General features: G+C 47.6%; 1 protein-coding gene across 4 annotated transcripts in view; it reads right to left on the reverse strand.

Moving 5' to 3' along the window:
• Nucleotides 1-14,296, reverse strand: part of Pigg (phosphatidylinositol glycan anchor biosynthesis class G) — a 43,445-nt gene that overhangs the window by 12,002 nt on the left and 17,147 nt on the right. For all 4 annotated transcript variants that reach the window (XR_006847007.2, XM_046423659.2, XM_046423658.2 and 1 more), the window contains 5 exons: nucleotides 9,496-9,708; nucleotides 4,800-5,017; nucleotides 4,178-4,459; nucleotides 2,543-2,967; nucleotides 656-847 (listed from right to left, as the gene is read on the reverse strand). Coding sequence is in view for 3 of the 4 variants with exons in the window: in XM_046423659.2 (XP_046279615.1) it covers nucleotides 656-847; nucleotides 2,543-2,967; nucleotides 4,178-4,459; nucleotides 4,800-5,017; nucleotides 9,496-9,708 (1,330 nt within the window). In the remaining variant the exon portion in view is untranslated. The remainder of the gene's footprint in view (nucleotides 1-655; nucleotides 848-2,542; nucleotides 2,968-4,177; nucleotides 4,460-4,799; nucleotides 5,018-9,495; nucleotides 9,709-14,296) is intronic.

Below are 14,296 nucleotides of genomic sequence, written 5' to 3' on the forward strand. Positions count from 1 at the left end.
TGACAGTTTTACAGACTGCTGGTCCACAGTGTCCTGCCTGAGAGCTTCCATAGAACTGTGAGGGTCACCACTCTCATCAGACAGCTGCCTTGTCCTGACTCTCGCAGCTGTAAGGGATGCCTCAGGGAGCATGCCTGCGTCTCCATCCCTCCTGCCCTCTGCCTTACCTCAAGAGCTGCTTAAGAAGAAAGACAGCCTGTCAAAGGGGTAGCTATGGTTGCCACCTCTCAGGAGTAGGCAGAGCCTGTACCACCATACCCCCAAGCAGAAGAGTGGCCACCAGCAGGTAGAAACAGTGGTGACTGAGTGCTCCTGATAGGCATGGCACGAGCTCCTGGCCCTCTGGGAGCACACTGTAAATTACGAGGCTCTCTGCTTCCTCTCCTACCTGCTGGGGAGCAGCACTCACTGTCACCTTCTCATCTCTACAGTCATATCTCAATGACCTTATTTCCAAGTTTTCTTTCTCTCCTAAAAGAATTAACAGAGTAGTTCATTAAGGTTTGGTAAGCTCTAGTAGCTATCGATGAAATCACCATTCACAAAAACCAAGCCCTAGTGCTGTAAGATTGGCATGGCATTTTTTAGGACATAAATTACCATAAAATACAAAGATACTTCTAAAATCAAGTTCTCATGTGTCCAGTGCACTTACTTTGAAAAGCCTTTGTCCCCTGGTTGCCATGGAAACAGCACATTCCCAATGGCTGCCCTGTAGCAGAAAACACCCAGCAGCCCCAGTGCCAAAGCTGCTCTGGACACTAGGGAGCACCCTCTCTGAACCAACAAGAAGATCACCAGCAGGGACAGAGCGGCCAGACCAGAGAGCTCCACCTTATGGTCAGAGCTGAAATGAAACAGAAAATGCAGAATCATTACCAAACTAGTGACCTCTGAGTCTCATAGTAATGATAGCTACGTAAAAACAGCTAATTTTCCTGATAAGGGGGAAAAAAAAAAAAAAAGGCTGGTTGTTTAAATTCAAACAAAGGTTCTTCAAACGTTACAAATAAGACTGCCAAGTTGAAGTCTCCCTTCCCCTCACAGATGGACTCAGAGGTGCACACGGTCCCAGTCCCCTGGACCCTCCTCTCCTGGCCTGTGCCGCTCACTCACACAGATGAACTCAGAGGCTGCCACCCCACAGTCTCCTGGATGAGGAGGAGTGGGCAGAGCACATGGTACACAGAGTACATGGTACACAGCTCATACTCACACAGCTCAGACTGGCAGCAGTGGTAAAATGGATGAGTAACTTTCTTCCAAGGCACACACAGAAAGGGGAAAAGACTTCAGAAATCTGAGGAGTGATGTGGCAGTGTCAAGTCAGGAGGATGGTCAGCACTGTGGACCTTCCTGGGGTCGCCTGGTTTGAACTGCGCCACCATCTCGGGTGTCCTTCTGCACTGCGGCACACCACCACAGAAAAGGCAGGGGCCTTTCCAACAGGATGCTGCTGCCTCTTTACCATCAACAGGAATGCTCAGACAGTGCAAGGACAGCTCAGGAGGCAAGCGGCAGCATGTCCATGCCTGAGACGACAGGCCAACAACATGCCAGGACTGTTCCAATGCTTCAATTTCCCAAGAAAATATGAAGTGGGGGTGTCACTGTGCTCTTCTGGGGCAGGAACTTCACACAGTCGGGCTCAGTGGCCTGGCCTCTCTCTAGCCCTGCTCCTTAATCTCCAGCTTGGGAATTCACTTCCAGGGCTGCTCTGGGACACACGGCAGACACCAGCGGTCTGCTGGAACATGCAACTTGCTGACTCAGCACTAGGGAATCCCAAAGGAGAGGCCATGTGGGGCCAGGGTTCTTCGGCTCACCTGTGCTCAAGCTGGGCTTCATCATCACAGGTACAAGATAACCTGCGATGTGAACCTGAAACTCCCTGGGCCCCAGAGGAGCAGCACTGCTGCTGTGTTTTGCAGTTATGAGGTCCACGAATTGAGCAGATGGTCCCCGTCTGCTCCTCTTGCTGTTCTTGTCCATTTTAGCCCCCCAGTAAAAGAGCCATCTTGACTTCTGCCTCAGTTTCCTTCGTGTGTACCATCCTTACTTTAAATGCTCCTGTCCGCTATAGTTCACTTTCTCTGTGCTCTCCAGCCACAGTAAGAGGCTCATAGTGCTGACCATCGTCACACGCTCTGTCCTCCCGGATGGAGAAAGAGACATGACAAGAGGAAGAAGGAGCTACAAAGGGCAGAGCTGCAGCAGAGGCCCCAGCCCCCTGCCCAGCTGACCTCATCCTTCCCATCCCAGGCAGCAGTGCAGATTTAGCCACTATGAGCTCAACCTAGAGTCATATCTTAGGAGCAGTCACTCTAGAATTCAGGGTCTTAATCATGATCAGTTATCTGTAATTCAGCACCGAAAACCTATCAGGCCACCTTTCAACACTCGTTCCTGAGTTACATTTGCTCATTTCTTTAGATTCCTTACATTATCCTATTCATAAGATAAAACAGGCCTAAATGTAAAAGACCTAGTGTGTGACCATCACCTACAGAGGGTCTAGCCCATAGCTGAGGCTCATGCTTACCTGGTGAGCCAGAGGCCGAGGTCAGGCCTGTGGGCTCCCTGCACTCCCGTCTGGTTCAGGGACCGCAGCAGTCGGCAACAGGCCAGCACCAGCCAGGGGCTTGCCAGGATAGCCCACCGTGCGTGGCCCCCAAGTGCTTCTGAGGAGGGGGAGGTGTGGCCTGCTCTGTGGAGTATGGGGGCTCTGTAGACTGCACTGTCCTGCAGCATGTGGACACTGTGCTGAGGCTTGCTGTCATCTCCTGGAAAGCAGCTACGGCAGGCTTCTTGGCTCAGAGCCAGACACAGGGTATTGACCAGGAAGTACCAGGTCTGATGCTCCTCTTCCACAAAGCTGCTGGCACCCAGGCTCAGGACGTGGCCTGCTGTGCCCAGCATCAGGAGAAGGTCCATCTCTGACCACCTGGAGCTGGGGAGAGCTGCATTCTGTGAGGAGGAAATGCATTTTCCGTAGTAATCTGAAAATGACATGTGTCTCTTTGCATGTGCTAAAATCCTCACTCACAGTGAAGAACCCCCTGTGACAGACACCTGCTGGTCCTCAGCCCAGTGCCTGCTGCCCATTCTGGAAGACCCCTCCCCTGCTTCTGGGACATTGACACCACATGGCCGGCCAGTTGTCCTCACCCTGGACTGCAAGTCATAAGCTCGGTGGCAGAGACTGAAAGCACCTGGGCTCTCTGGACAGTGATAGAGCTTGGGGCACTGGCCAGTGGCTCCTGACCCAGCCCTCCTGCTCCCGCTTCCAAGCCAGTTCCTGTTCAAAACCAAAGGACCCTGATAAACTCCTTAAACCACACATCTAATTTCTCCATGAATTTCCAGAACTCCATGATCCCCACTACAGTGGTTTCTGTTAAGATGACAAGGGTGGCACACAGTACTATCCATGAAGCAGGCTGGCCAAAGACCGTTCAAGATGAGGGCGCAACTGTCCGCATTCTTTTGAAACCATTGCTTGTGAGGTACCCAGGGAGAGTCACCACGAGCCCAGCCAGGCCCTAGAGATGCAGCTGTGGATGAAGAGCATCATGCCCTAGGGACACATGAGTGCCTGGGCCCAGACACAGCAGAGGGCCTCCGAAACCCCTGCAAGGAGGGATGGGGCTGGAGTCTCTGCACAGGGCACTCTGGACCCAACTGCAACTATCCATTCTTCCTGTCACCACCTCTAAGCTCACAAACAAAGGTGCCAAACCAGAGACTAAGAATTGCAAAAGAAAATGTCAGCCTTGAAAAGAAAACTGCACTTGGTGAAGCTGACCAGATGAGCAGGGCCATCCTGTGTGTCTACCTGAGACTGTCCCTCAGTCACAGGGCAAGGGCCTACTAGGACTCAGACTCACACTCCCCATCCTTGTGTAGCAGCTCTGCTTCTACTTCCTCCCCAGTTCAGGAAACCTTTTTTCTCAACTGAGAATAAAGGGCTGGGACCTGACTACAACCATAACCTTGCAGTCAAGATGCCAGAGGTCTGGGTGGCTGCTGAGGTCCTTCCCAACTAACCCCTTTGGTATGCGGCTATCCCAGGGAACTGCCCTACCAGAATTATACTGGAACATGCCAGGTGTTCAACCAATGTCTGATGACTGGAAGTCTGGCTGACATAACGAGAGCGTACGTGGATACAGCCTACCTTCCTCAGGAGAGTGCTCTCGATGACAGTCCGGGTGAGAGTGGAGACAATTGCACAGAGCAGTGCGGAAACCAGAACCATCAGCCCTCCTGCCACCAGCCACGGGAGGCTACAGAGGTAGCAGGAACTTGTGGCTGAGGTGCACACTATGACGTGAATGGCCGAAAGAACGAGGAATACCAAATAAAAGAGCAGGGAAAACACAGGAGACCACAGAGGAACTTCCAGGTCAGCCCCTCTGCGCAGCGCCTGTGGGGTGCTGAGGAGGAGCAGGGTGAGAACCTGGAACAGAAAAACACCAGTGGTTTCTGTGAGCAGGTGGCATCCCTCTGAGCTCATCAGCTGCTCATACAGCGAGGTCAGAAGAGCCCATTGAAGGATTACTTTTAACTGTCTACCCAAACCACATGCCTTATTATTTCTCTTCCCATGGCAATGCTGAGGGTAGACACCTGTTGCATGCACTGCTTTGTGTCCAAGTCAAGGCACAAAACAAAAGGGTTGAAAAATTCAGTTTTCTTGTTTAGCAACAACCTTATTATATATATTTTGAACTGTCCTATTTTGGCTGAGTTACCAAACAAATTTAGCACCTGAGCCATGGCTCCATGAACATCCGTACCTCCAAAACCACGACAGTCCCCACTGCCATCGAGTAGATATCGTACTGGGCCACTTGTGTGCTCAGAGACAGACTCAGGGTCTTCAGTGCACCCAGGTACTGCCTGAGCACCTTGGTTCCAAGGCTGAGCAGGACGTCTGAACGGTTTTCCTCCAAGTGTAGTTTGACCCAGTTCCCATGCAACCTTTCGGCCATCTTAAACTGTTCAAATCCGGGATCTAGCAAGAGAACCAAAAGATCACACGCATGTCAGAACAGACACAATTCCAGAGTATTCGGTTTTTCTTGGCACATTTTTAGAACAGATACCTCTCTGTCCCTTTAGGGGAGGGGCTGAGGAAGCTGAGGAAATGTGTGTGTCCATTATCAGCAATGTCAGGCCTGGGTCATCAGCACACACAGTGACAGAAATGTCTGCTGCGGCTCCGCCTGGATTCCTTCTTCACCTCCCTCACTTGCCTTTCCCCTTCCTCCCTGTTGTCTCTTTCCACTCTTCTCGTGCAGTATTAAAACTACCCTGAAGTGCATTACTGACAGGCCCTGTTTTGCAGAATGCTTGTCTTGGCAGTGTGTGTGGGGACCTTGCCCACCATGCCTACCTGCCCAGCAAAGGCTGGCCCTCTGTCCTTGCACTAGCACCACTGAGGCCTGTCCCTGCTCAGGATGGCCAGTGGTGCAGCCTACATGGAATGCCAGCTCCCAAAAGAACCCAGCCTCATGTCTGCTGGAGACCAAGGCTGACATGGCCCTTTTCTAGAGCTGGCTGGGCTAAGTCTTTGCTGGATCACACTTACTAGTGACCAGATGGGTCTGTAAGCCAAGAACTTCCTCTCTGAGTCTTCATGCTCCAGAAGGGCCACTGGAGGGCAGTCTTAGTGTGCCTATCAGCAGGCTCCCCAAACAGACACTGAGCTTGGGGGATTCTGTGAGCACACCTCGGGCCTTGCCCAGCAAGTGACATTAGCTGCTGAAGTCTAGAGCCTGTGGCACAAGCCCCAGACGTGTACCCCGAGGCCTGCAAGCCAATCTGGGAGAACTGGAGGATGTGACCTGGAAGAGGCAATGGCCAGCACCACGCCAAGCAACTTATTCCTTGTTTTCCATAGCAATGAGCTGGGAGTGTCATGTGAGCATCATGCCTGTTTCCAGAGGCAGCATCTAAGACAGAGGGCAAATCACCTGCTACTCACAGAGCGGTGGGAGTAGACATCTGAACTAAGGGTGAAACTCCAAAGCTGGCAACAAGATGCTGCACCTCCCACCCTGAAGTGGGCCACTTGTGTCCACAGTTCCTCTAAGAGAGAGAAACACAGGCACCTGTGTCTATACCCCACAACGTCCCCATCTAGGAATCACAGAGACATGGGGCCACCTGTTCATTTATCCAAACAAACACTTCCTGAGCCCTGACTATAGGCCAAGGGTGGTATGTTGGGTAAGACACATGGTGAGTGAATAGGTACAATTCCTGCTTCCTTGGCAGGATTCTGTAGGGGTCACTCACACACACACACACACACACACACACACACACACACTCTTATATACTGAGAAGAATGCTGCAAAGGAAAAGCAGATGGTATAATGCAAGACCTCTGGTAATGGGGAGGAACTGATTTAAGATTGTAAGTGGGGTGGGAGAAGGATAGTCTGACTTGTAAGCTGAAAGTTAAGGACCCCAGGCATGTGCAAAGATCCTGAGGCAAGGAACAGCCAGTCCCACAAGAGTAGAAAGACTGCCCAAGGACAGGATGGGTAAAGTGGGTCTCTATAGGCTTTTCTGAGAGCTATACCATTTCTGTGTTAGCACATGTACGGACAGTGTGGACACAGGCTTCTTGGGGGTGTAGGACCCCAGGGATGTTTCCTCATTCCAGAGGCCGTCCTGAGTTTGTCTGGCAGGGTCATCTCTTCCCCTACTCACTTTGGCTCTCCATTTCTCCTACCCTGATATTTCTGAAATAGGCAAACAATGCTTCCATTGTTTCTTGCTTTCATTGGTGTTTTTTCTAGTGCAAGAGAAAGGGTACATATTAACAACAATAAATATGAAAAACTATCATGCTAATAAAAACTATTTTTGGAAAAAATAAAAACAAACAACCAAAAGTAATAGTTGGGTCTGGTCTGGACTGAAATGTGTGCTGCCTAGGCCTCACCTGCAAGAAGCTCCTCCCTAGACACCTCAGAGCTATGCGCTGGCTCAGCAGGTCCTCCCGCCCTGTTGCCCGTGGCTCCTGGCCAGTCCCCAGTTGCAAGGCCTGTCTTCTACATGTGACACTCACAGTGTCACCTGCTGCTGGCAGCACCCCACAACCTCCAAGAGGAAGACCTGCTAACATCAGGTCAAGTGCTGCCTCAAACCGGAGGCACCTTCTCTAGACTTCAGATGGGGCCTGGGGTCAGGTGAGTTGGTATTTGATGTGCTTGGACGTGGCAGAGTAAAGTATTTGAAAATACAATTCAACAAATTATAAAAAAAAAAAAATGTTCAACATCCCTGGAAAACAGGGAAATGTAAATCAAAACTACACTAAGATTTCATCTCATTTCAGTCAGAATGGCAATGATCAAGAATACAAATAATAATAAATGCTGGTGAGGATTAGGGGGAAAAGTACACTCATACACTGTTGATAGGACTGCAAACTCATACAACCATTCTGGAAAGCAGTATGGAGATTCCTCAAAGGGCTAGGAATGGAACTACCATATGACCCAGCTACCTGACTCTTTGATATTTATCCAAAAAGTCTAAAATCAGCATACTACAGTGACATAGCCACATCAATGTGTATAGCAGTGCAATTCACAAAAGCCAAATTATGGAACCAGCCCAGATGCTCGTCAATAGATTAGTGGATTAAGAAAATGTGGTACATACACATAATGAAATCTTACTTTTTTCAGCAAATGGACAGAACTGGAGAACATCATGCTAAGTGAAACAAGTCAGACTCCGAAGATCAAGGGTCAAATATTTTCTCTCATATGCTTAAGCTAAAGAAAAATAAGGGGGAAAAGGTGGGGTGGGGATTGGATATCATAAAAATATACAGGAAGACCAATGGAGTAGAAGAGGGAGATTGAGAGGGAGGGAGGAGGGAAGGGAAAAGGGAGAAAATGGGGAATGAATTTAACAAAATCATGCTATATGCATATGTCAGTATACCACAGGGGATTCTACCTGTATGTGTAGGTAGAAAACACCAACCAAAAATAAGTAAATGAGAGGAAGGATGATCAGTGGAACAGAAGGAGGGAGAAAAGGGGGCACCCGGGACTGAAATGGAATAAATCAAATTCCATGCATATGTGATTTTGTCAAAATGAATCCAACTACTGTGTATAACTCTAATGCTCTAAAATCAAACAAAACAAAACTCAAATATCTACAGAGGGCCCCAGGAAGGCATATTCTTATTCAGGGACCATTTTTTAAAATTAATTTAAAATTTTTTGTTCCTCCCAGGACCATTCCTATTGGCACATAAACATCCTTTGTAGCTCTGGCTTAAATTGAAAACACTTGCTCTCAGCCCCACATCAACCCAGTCCATTTCCCTGCTCACCTTCTGTTGTCCTCACCTGTACCACCCCAATCAGGCTTCCCCAGTATCCCATTGAGCTGGTCTGCAGGTCCTGATGAGCCTGTACTGCCAGGTCAGCAGTCAGTTCCCAGTAGTTGACACATAGCCACATCAATGTGTATAGCAGTGCAATTCACAAAAGCCAAATTATGGAACCAGCCCAGATGCTCGTGGGCAACACTGCTTCCTCATGAAACTCTGTTCATGGCTTCCTGGTCACTGTGCCCCACGACCCTGCCTTGCAAACTTGCTCCTGTCAAAGTCTTGCCCACAGCAGTGTATGATAGCCCCCTTTCACTGCCACGCTGAGAACACAGAGGCCCATCCTTCCCATGGGTCTTCTATGACCTTGTATCCCAGTGCTCCAGCAGATCCTGTTTCACTCCCTTCAAAACATCCACAGTGTAACTGCCTCTCCCAGATTCTACTGTTTCTCCCAGATTCCACTGCCACCGGCAGCCTCCTCTTTCCCCAGAGCACTGCAATTGCTTTCTGACTCATTTTCTCCTGAGAGCCTTGGAAAACACACGCCCAAGATTCTGGGTTTGGTGCAAAACCCTGCAGTGCCCCCCACCTTACCCAGAATAAAAGTCAAAGCCCTCCGATGCCCAGTGGGCCCCCATATCTCTCTGATGTCCCTGCTGCAGCACCTGGTCTCCTCAGCCTGTGGGGCTCCCTCTTGGGCATCTATTCAAAGGTAAGTCCTGTCGCCAGCACCCACTCCTGCACTCCCCTTCCCTGTGCATTCTTTTTCAAGGTGGCCATCTGGCATCCACCATGGTACTTTTCTTTCCTCCCTCTGGAAGGTTTTGTGAGGACAGAAACCTTGTGCCATGTGTGCTTACCTTTAACACTCCTTGGCTCATAAGAAGAACATGGTGAATGTTAGCAGAATGAATACGGTTATGAAGGAACCACACCTAGATGAGGCATCTGTGGGTGCTGAGGCTGACAGGTGAGGTTCTGAGGGTCAGGAAGGCAGGGACATGGTGGAAGAGCGTGAGACACAAAGTAGCCCATGACAACCACAATGCACAGCACAAAGCACATGGGAACACGGGGCACAGATGGTGACCTCAGAGGCTGGGAACTGCCAGTTAGCTTACCTTTCTCATAAGATGGCATGTTCTCCTGCAGCAACTTGCTGAGCTGCACTGTGTTCAGGTGTAAGAATCTCAGTTGATCCCTCACTGGTTTCCCTTCTACAACTGGGAATAAGAGACTCCCCACACTGTCTTTAGGAATTGGCAAACCAAGTCCAATTGCCAGTGTTGCAGCCAAATCAGTCTGCTGGACACGCTTTGGGTGTCGGATGTCCCCTAGAGAAGAGAGAACATTCTAAATGACAGGGAGATGGTATGCATTCTTGAATTTGGCCTTCTACAAATCTCTTCAAAACATTCACCACAGACTCACATAGAAACCACATCCTTGCTTTGTGTGTCAAAAAAATTTACTGAATGATACTTTCCTGGGAGAGACTAACAAACAATTCAGTACTGCATGAGTTGCTGAGCAGGGCTGAGCATGGAGGTGGCAGGCAGTCCTGCAGAGGCCAAGAGTGGTCACTTCAGTGATGTCAACAGTCCACACTAAACCTGACTATATTAGTTTCAGAACACTCTGGGTTCTCTCTAGGCCCCCTGGCTCAGCTCTCTGTGCCCCCTGAGCAGATGCTTCTCCTGGGGAGATCAGAATGAGGCTGAATTTACTGAGCAGGTGTCACCCTTGACTTGGAGCTGCAAGATGTCCGCCTGTAATGAAAGGTCTTCAAGTCCAACAGCAGCAGGCCAGGCTGCTAGCCCCTTGCAAGGATGGTGGGTGTGGTGTCAGGACACTGCAGCTGGCTATCCTGCTGGTTCCTTGCAAGGGTGGTGGGTGTCATGTCGGGACATTGTAGCTGGCCATCCTGCTGGCTCCTTGCAAGGGTGGTGGGTGTGGTGTCAGGCAATAGGTCCGTTCAGGTCCTGCTCTGCCACTGTCCGGCACAAACTTGAAGAAATTCAGCCTGGTTGAGTTTTCTCATCTGTAAGGAGAGCCAGCAGCCCCATCCCCGCCAGAGGCTTTGAACAGGCCTGCAGGTCTTCCTCTGTCACTAGGAAGTCTACCCAGATGGCCCAGCAAGGTGTTGGTCTCTTGGATACTCAAGTGTGACTCTGTGCAGATTTTACTTTAATTGTAGTAATTTGTGGCTGTGCAGACTTTTTCATTTGGTCAAATTTATTTTCTCGACTGATCCTTTAACAATGGCTTCTGGGTTGTGCTTAGAAGGAACTTTCCACTATGATTTTATTATTTGTTTACTTCCAGTGTGTGTGTGTGTGTGTGTATTTAACAATAAGCTAAAACAAAACAAAAGCACAACACAGATCCACCCCCACCTGCCCAGGTCTCACACACTCCTGAGATCATATATCTGCCAGAGATGGCACAGGTGAGTCATACGCCCCTAACTATCAACTTTGGGTGCTGATAACCAGGTTGGGAGGTTGAAAGTGAGGGAGATGTAGAAGGGCTTAAGCAGCCAGGGCAAGATGGTGAATGAGGAGGTCAGAGGCAGGACCAGAACAAAACAGCATGGAGAGGGTTTTCTGATGTGGTCAATATCCTGGTTAACAAAAGGGCTTGTGAACAGAAGCACTCTCTTTTTTTTTAAATTTAAAATTCCAGACAGACACTTCTGTACTTGTGCTCGTAAGCAGGGGATCTGATAGAAAAACTGAAGTAGACAGGTAGACAGAAGGAGCACCCATCGATAATAGTGAGAAGAGTGTGGACAGGGGAGGAAAAGAGGAAATTCCAGAGACCATAAAAAGAACAAGCCAAAACTCCCCCACCAGACACCCAGCTCTGGGGCCCCTTCTCTTTAGAAAGTCTATCTCTATCACTTTTAGAATAAACCTGCTGCTTGCTTGCTCTCTCTGTGTCCTGTTCTTCAATTCTTTGCTGAGTGGAGACAATGAACCCAGTACTCCTAGAGGGTAATGAAAGGACAGAGTAAGGTCTAAGCAGTTCATTGCATCATCCTGAATATGAACTGGAAGAATACAAACTCAAGCCTGTTTTATCTTAGATTTCCTTACTCTGTCCAGAGAACAGAGGGGCCAGCATCAGCAGGCACCTCCCTCTCTGAGAGGGTGGCCCTCAAACAGTACTTCCACTCAAAGGAAAAGGTGGAAGCTGATCAGGTCTCAAGGACACCGCACAATGGACTAGCAACACTGCACAGACCAGAGGGCCAGGAGAGCGGACAACTACCACCAAGGCCTTGTCTAAAGGACTCAGAAGATGATACAAAGATATTCCCACTGGCCAAAGATGTGGCAATTGAATACTAAAAATAACTGATGAGTGGAATCAAATCAACATGCCTAACTCCATAAGTTCACAACGATACTAAAAAGAAGAGCAAACCTAGTTGTGAACTCATTCATCAAAATGAAATTGGTGAGGAATAACCCCCATTTCTTGTCTCTTTTTTCTAAATTTAAAATTCTTTTTTTTAATATTTATTTTTTAGTTGGACACAATATCTTTATTTATTTATTTTTATGTGGTGCTGTGGATGGAACCCAGGGCCTCGCACATGCTAGGCGAGTGCTCTACCGCTGAGCCACAACCACAGCCCGCTTGTCTCTCTTATATAAGTGATAACATTGGGCAACAGAAAAGCAGGCACACGGGGGAGCTTTCTTTATAGCATTATTCTGGCTGCTTTGGTTTGAAGGCATCTCCCAGAATTGTGTGATGGAAGCATCATCTCCAATGCACAGTGCTAGGCCTGGGTCCTCTGGGCAGGCGTCAGCTTATGAGGCCAATGCTGTTATTAAAGGGCTTGGCAGAAGGAGTGAGTCCTTCTTGCCCTTCTGCTTTCTGCCATGTGAATATCAGCACCCCTCCCCTTGGTAAGAGGCAGCATTTAAGCTCCAATGTGGAGATGGAGTGCTCCATATTTCGTGTCTTGGCCTTGGCTTTTCCAGGCTCTAGAACTGAGAAATAAACTCATTTTCTTTTAAGTTATCTATCTGTGGCATTCTATTATAGCAGCTCTCATGGACTAAGGCACTGGCTAAGAAATATCTATAATATATTACCTATAATTACGTATAATATAATACCTATAGGAAATACCTATAATAGTTAAAACAACATGGTTTGCAAACTCCACTGAACTACTGGACCTAGTTGACATTCAATGGCTGCCAGAATCACAAAACAGCAGATAGCCAGAGACTATATCCTTCCTGGGGCAAGCAGCCCTGCTCAGACCAGACAGGACAGACCAAACAGACCAGAAAAGGACAAACCAGAACAAACCAACCAGAGCAAATGAGACCAGACCAGAATAAACCAGAACAAAGTAGACCTGACCAGAACAAACCAGACCGGACCAGAAAAGAATAAATCAGAATAAAAAACGAACCAGAACAAACAGACCAGACCAAAGCATACCAGAACAGACAGAACTGAACAAACCCACTGCCTGAATCTGCTTGGTGTCTGGGTCAGAGGAAACCCATAGGATGGATAGAGAAAGTCTCAGTTAACAGTGAAGAGAACAAGCAGCAAAATCCATTGCAGGAGACTCCGTGGGACAAGTAACCGGCTTCTTCAACAGTAAGTTGTGGTAAAATATAATTTCAAGATATTGCCGCTTCTATCAAGGGATAACAATAAGGACCTGGTAAGAAGTCACCAAGGTCCCTGTGGGCCTGCTGCACCAGAGGTTTCTCTACTAGGGGTGCTAACAGTTATCCTGTCGCTGAGGTAACGGAGTCTTGCATGGGGTTGCTTATCTCTTGTTTCTCCTACTAACAGCTAATTTCTTATGATTACCCTCTCACTAGTCATATAACCTAATACCTCCATATTCTCACATCCTACCTCATACACATCTCAGCCAACCCCCCAGGCCCCCTTCTTCCACTAGAAACTGTAAACCATTAAGCAAACCTATTGACTATATGGTAGAAGATAACCGGACTCATCATTTCTGATTATAGTGACAAAACTATAAATGTAAAAATAGAAGCTAACTGATATATGGCTGCACGTTGGGTACACTGAGTGCTGTAAATTGATTTCTTCCTTAATAGTGAGGTATAGATAACCTATAGGGACACTATAAGACAATAGGGCAGAAGCTATGATACTTCAGATAACACTGCAAGAGAGAAAGATACATAGACATCATGAAAAAATAAGGGAGGAAAGTGCCCCCAACAAACCAAGATACTACAACAATAGAATCCATAGATAGCACAATAGGTGAAATATCAGAGAAGGCATTCAGAATATACATAACTAAAATGATTTGGGAATTAAAGAACGACCTAAGTGAGCAGATAAAAGCAAAAACCGATCACTCCAACAAAGACATAAGAGACCAAATACAGGCAACCATCAATCACACCAACAAAGAGATAGGAGAGCAAATACAGAGGTTGCAAGATATTATTTCAAGAAAGAGATACTGAAAAAAAAAAAAACCAAACAGAAATCTTTGAAATGAAAGAAACAATAAGACAATTAAAAAACTCAACAGATAGCATCACCAACAGACTAGATCACTTGGAAGAGAGGACCTCCGATAATAAAGACAAAATATACAATCCTGAAAATAAAGTTGACCTCACAGTGAAGATGGTAAGAAACCATGAACAGAATATCCAAGAATTATGAGATACCATCAAAAGACCAAATTTAAGATTTATTGGAATAGAGAAAGGTTCAGAGATTCAAACCAAAGGAATGCACAATCTCTTCAATGAAATAATATCAGAAAATTTCCCAAGCATAAAGAATGAACTGGAAAATCAAATATAAGCAGCCTACAGGACATCAAATGTATAAAATTACAACAGATCTACACAAAGACACATTATAATGAAAATGCCTAGCATACAG

The sequence above is a fragment of the Marmota monax genome, unplaced genomic scaffold (assembly GCF_021218885.2).
Source record: "Marmota monax isolate L192 unplaced genomic scaffold, Marmota_monax_Labrador192_F-V1.1 WCK01_AAM20220418_F8-fsc00009, whole genome shotgun sequence".
In the NCBI taxonomy this organism is placed as follows: domain Eukaryota; kingdom Metazoa; phylum Chordata; class Mammalia; order Rodentia; family Sciuridae; genus Marmota; species Marmota monax.